Source organism: Pistacia vera, unplaced genomic scaffold (assembly GCF_008641045.1).
Source record: "Pistacia vera cultivar Batoury unplaced genomic scaffold, PisVer_v2 Contig196, whole genome shotgun sequence".
NCBI classification, from domain to species: Eukaryota; Viridiplantae; Streptophyta; class Magnoliopsida; order Sapindales; family Anacardiaceae; genus Pistacia; species Pistacia vera.
This window is the reverse complement of record NW_022195997.1, coordinates 781824-787470: the sequence shown is the minus strand read 5'-3', so window position 1 is coordinate 787470 and position 5647 is coordinate 781824. Positions and strand designations below refer to the sequence as shown.

The following is a 5647-nucleotide window of genomic DNA, read 5'->3' as shown; positions in this document are numbered from 1 at the left end:
TTAATAGAATCATTTCAATTTTGTAATATAGATGATACGGATGAGGGAGGTCCTAGTCAACCCCCAAATTAGTTGTTTTGTTGTAACTTGTAAATTAATTGTCAATTATTGCACTCTTTGTTCTTTACCAAGTTTTTGTCCCATTAGGTTTTTTTTTTGTGAGGTTTTTAATGAAGTAATAATTGTTGTAATTTCTTATTTTATTTTTTGATAAATGAATAAATCTAACTTTTCTTATATTACAATTTTATTGTATTAAAATTGAATTAATATTTGAAATATTAAAAAAAAAAAAAATTAATTTAATTGAATTATTGATATTTGAAAAGTTAACTAAAAACAATTACACAAAACAAAAGAAAAAATTAAATTAAAAAGGGGGGGACTAACTCGGTCTAGCCAGCAGCATAACCCGCCAGGTTACTCGGTCTAGCCAGCAGCATAACCCGCCGGGTTAGGGTTGGAGGGCTGAGCTGGGCCAGCCAACCTTAACAAGTGGCGGGCTAGGTTAGGCCCGGCCCGTCAAAAACACTAACCGGGTTACTTTTCCAACATTTGGTGGGAGAGGTTCTCTCAACAATATTTGACTACGAAAAGCAGCATACCCATCATTGAGTCCTTGTAGGAATTGCACCGCATGGTCTTGTTGAAGTAACTCATTCACTGCATTTGCTGTCTCACACAAACAACTTGGAATTGTTATATATGACGCCGAGTCATCCCATAAGCTTTTCAACCGAGTGTAATAAATAGTGGCAGGGGGATCTCTTTGTAAACAATATGAAATTCCCTTTTTTATGTCATACATCTTTGAGCTATTTGGTTGCGAAAAGCGATCTCGCAAGTCTTCCCAAATTGCTTGAGCTGTATCAGCATAAATGATACTTTGAGCAAGCTCCGGAACCATTAAGTGAATTAACCACGACATAACCATGTCATTGGCTTGAACCCACTGCTTGTAAGTTTGAGATGTGGGATTTGGAGTTTTGAATGTTCCATCTACAATTCCCAATTTGTTCTTTACTCTCCAGGCCATTCGCATTGATTTGTACCAGGTATTGTAGTTATTATCTCCATTAAGAGGTGGAGATACATGAACAACAGTTGGATTATCTGAATGGTACAAAGTATATGGATTTGAAAAAGGCCTCAAGGGAAGTCACAACTACATTTTCGTTTGATGAATCATTTGTGGGTTGAACATCTTGGTTTGAAGGGTTATTTCGGGTTTGAACCTCTTGGTTCGAGGATTATTTGGGGTTGAGCCATTGATGAAAAAAAGAATATAATTAGAGCATGTGCTTTGATACCATAATAAAACTCAACAAAAAAGGGAAAGATTAATTCACAACCTTATTTCTTATGTACCATGTACAATAGAATTTATATACAGAGACTTGAATTCAAGAAAAGAAAGAATCAAATACTACTACACATAAGGAGAAAAAGAAAGGGAAAGAAGATAAACATGAGCAATATATGCATAGAGCCGTTATCATTAACAAACTCCTTAAATTACTCCATGTATCACTTTCATTTTCTCGCACAATAAGTTCCACAGATTGCTCCTTCATTTCTGCTCCATAATAGCATTCTTCTAATATTTTTGGTCAGCCCTCTCTCATCAAATCTCTGTTCTCCGTATATCTTTTATTAGAAGACTATTGATGAGAGAATTGATGCCTTGGGTTGAATCTCCGAGTTGCCTCCAAGGCATCAATATCTCATTCCCTCTTCTCTTGTTGTGATATTATGAAAAAAAAAAAAAAATTGTAGCGATGTTTCGGTCAAATTTTGGGACACATAACAGTCATTGATAGAATTTGAGATGGGCTTGACTCCTTACCAGTAAGGTCTTGTTGAATTGGAGGATTACTCCCTTTAAACCAGTAGGCTTAAGCGTGCCTAGTCGGTGTGGGACTCCAACACCCCCCTTACGTCAAGCCCATATGTTGGGTCATGTCTGTTATTGGACGTAGTTGTAACTCTAACTCCTCATCCGCTGGTCAAACATTCAGCTCAACTGAACCTGGGCTTTGATACTATGATAGAATTTGAGGTAGGCATCGGGCCCGGCTCAAGGGATAGGCAGTGAGACACCTGTCTAGGGCCCCCCAAAAATAGGGGCCCAAATTTTTTATAGTTTTTTTAATATTAAAAATGAAAATGATGTATGATTTTTTATCCAGGCCAAGGGCAAAAAAAAAAAAAAAAAAAAAAAAAAAAAAAAAAACCAAAAAGACCCAAATTTATTATAAACTTTTTACATATATTCTCACCCAAAGTTTGATGAAATAACAAGTTTGTACCTCTAGTTTTATATATTCTAATTCACACCCCTAAATTAACACATTGATTTTCTTTTAACAATAAAAGGCTAAAATAGTCATTTACATGTCTCAAATTACTCTATCCCAATTCCATCCCAAAATTCGACATTCACATAAATCATCTCCACCCCTCTTCGCCGCCAGCCGTTTGGAGTTGATTTCGATCAATATTCTCACCAAAATTTACCGGAATCATTACTTTATCATTTTCCAAGTGTTTTTCCAACCTTGATAGCCCTCGATTTGGCCGATTTTTTACAAATCTCATAACCCAACTCCACCACGCACGACAATCATTTTCAGCCTTTTCAGCATGTACCCGGCGTTGTTGGCCTTCCCCGACATCACCATCTTCCTCCCCCCAACCTTCTCACCAAAATCCCTATCATACCTCATCTGTTTACTCCGTCAATCACTGGCTACCGATACCTTTTGGGTTGCGACTTCTCAAGTCTTTTCTGGCCAATCCGGGCATTGGAAATTACCTATTTCACCACCTATCGTTTCTCCAACATCTGCTCTCCAAAACCCCCCACCAATCTGACCTCGTTAGCCTGCCGATCGTCGTCCACTTCTCCTAGTGATTTTGCATCTCAAAAGGCAAAAAAATAATTTTGAAATAAATTTTTTAATATATGCTTATATTATTAGAAGGCCCCAAAGTAACTCTTGCCTAAGGTCACAAATGTTCTTGAGACAGCCTTGGTAGGCATGACTCCTCACCCAATAAGGTCTTATTGAATAGAAGGATTATCTCCTCTTATAAACTAGTAGACTTAAGCATGTCTAATTGGTATGGGACTCTAACAGTTACAGTAAATGGTCGGGACCGAGGAGGGAAGTTGTCCGGAGGTACAAAGATGACATCTCATCACATACAAAACTAGCACGCGTCTCAAAACTGGCGACATTGATAAAAGAGAAAAAAAAGGGTGCTCTTCTTTATTAATGATGTGAGTGAGAAGTCATACACGTGGTGCCTCGTGGTATGCTTGTTTCATTTGTTTTTTTCTCTTTTCTGTTGATTCTATATCTTTTATGATTCATCTTTGCTTCTCTGTATATCTACGAATCTCAATTGTATAAATTCCAGATTGTGTTAATTGTGAATTTGAATTTTAAACTTGGATATTATAAGGAGGAAGATGCAAAATTTGAGATGGTTTAATAAATAATATGTTAATATGGTTAAAGAAGACTGTATATAGATCATAATATCGTTTTAATGTAATGGAAGCTCCAAATAAATATTAAATACTATTACACCATTTGAATTATTGAATATTAGACTTATGAACATATAATTAATAGGAGCAAAATATTCAAATAGTTTTCTATATTTGAATACAAATTATTTCTCTTCTTCTTTTTCATTTTTTATTATCCATATTATACGATAAAAATGATTTAAAACGTCTCTCAATACGAGGCACTCCAAAATATTTATTTTATTCTAGGTAAGACATAAACAATAAAAAAATACAAATAAAAATATTTGTTATTAATAATATAAATATCTCTAAATATTTGGTCTAAGAACTAAAATACATATATAACTGTATTCAAAGATTACTTTATGCGATTGAATTATAGAGAGTACAATTGTCATGGATGCAGCCACTGAAGCTTTGTGGGAGCTCTTGCCCCCTATGAGTTAATTTCTTTTTGTTTATTTGAAGAATTGGATGTTTCAATTCATTGATTTTCACTATAGAGTTTTAGGCCTTATGTAGGCAAGATACAATTTACAGAATCTCCTAATTGTGTCAATTATAATATACAGACATAATTAAGAGATTACAGGATATCAAGAACATTATGAATATCCTAAAACTGACAAAATAATAAGATTACGAAATATTTAAGAAATATTCAAGAAATCTCAACACTCGCCCTCAAGTTGGTGCGTAGATGTCACATATGCCCAGCATGTCTAAAACTTGTGAGAATATACGTTTAGAGACAACCTTTGTAAGAATGTTGGTCAATTGATCCTCTAATTGAATCTTGGGCAATTTAATAATCTTTTCATCCAATTTTTCTTTCATAAAAAATTTATCTACTTTAACATGTTTCTTATGACTGGACTGTGAGCAATATCAGTCCCTGCTTTATTGTCACAATATAACTGAATTGGTTGATTAGGCTGACAGCCCAAATCTTGTAGAAGAAATCTTAGCCACAAAGCTTCACAAATCCCAAGTGTCATTCCCTGAAATTCTGCTTCAACGCTTGAGCATGTCACAACATTTTGTTTTTTGCTTCTCCACAGGACTAGATTACCACCTACAAAAGTGAAATAACCAGAAATAGATTGCCTGTCATCCACTGCTCTAGCCCAATCAGCATCATATACATTCACATGCCCTTATTTTTAGTAACTAGGATTCCCTTTCTAGGAGTATGTTTTAGATATCTCAAGATACGCATAACTACGTTCGTATGTTGTTCTCCAGGACTATGCATGAACTAACTAACTATACTCAATGCATAAGCAAGATCTGGCCTAGTGTGTGATAAATACATCAATCTTCCTACAAGTCTTTGGTATCTCCCTTTGTCAACTAATACTTGATCAGTCTTGACTCCCAATTTCAAACCTTCTTCGATTGATGTATCTGCTACTTGACATGCTGACATACCAATTTCCTATAGTAAATCCAAGACATACTTTTTTTGTGATAGAAATATACCTTGTTAGATCGAGACACTTCGATTCCAAGAAAATATTTCAAAGAACCTAGATCTTTCATTTCAAATTCTTTTGATAAGTACTTTTGCAGAGCCTTCATTTTTTCTGGATCATTTTCTGTAACCACCATATTATTCACATATACAATAAGTGCAGTGATCTTTCGTTGATATTTTTTAAGAACAGTGTGTAATCTAAATTGCTCTGATGGTAGCTAAAAGACGTCATAGCTTTTGTGAACCTCCCAAACCATGCCCTTGGAGATTGCTTCAACCTATATAGAGATTTCTTTAACTTACATACCTTTTGGTTGTGCTTCTCTGTTGAAATACACCTTGGTGGAGGATCCATATAGATCTCTTCTGACAATGCTCCATATAGGAAAACTTTCTTTACATTGAATTATTGTAATGGCCAATCAACGTTTGCAACTAAAGATAATAAGACACGTATTGTGTTGATTTTAGCCACAGGTGCAAATGTCTCTGTATAGTCTATTCCATGGGTTTGGGTTTACCCTTTTGCTATTAGTCTGGCTTTGAATCTCTCAATTGTACCATCAGCTTTATACTTCACAGTGTAGACCTATTGAAATCCAACGGTCTTCTTTCCCAGTGGATGATCA

General features: G+C 35.1%; 1 protein-coding gene across 1 annotated transcript; it reads right to left on the bottom strand.

Moving 5' to 3' along the window:
* Positions 1-508: 508 nt before the first annotated feature.
* On the bottom strand, positions 509-1574 carry LOC116127880. The gene is made up of 2 exons (XM_031413537.1): positions 1520-1574; positions 509-1113 (listed from the first exon to the last, which is right to left on the bottom strand). The coding sequence occupies exons 1-2, from the start codon at positions 1572-1574 to the stop codon at positions 509-511; spliced, it is 660 nt and encodes a 219-aa protein (XP_031269397.1).
* Between the last annotated feature and the right edge of the window lie 4073 nt (positions 1575-5647).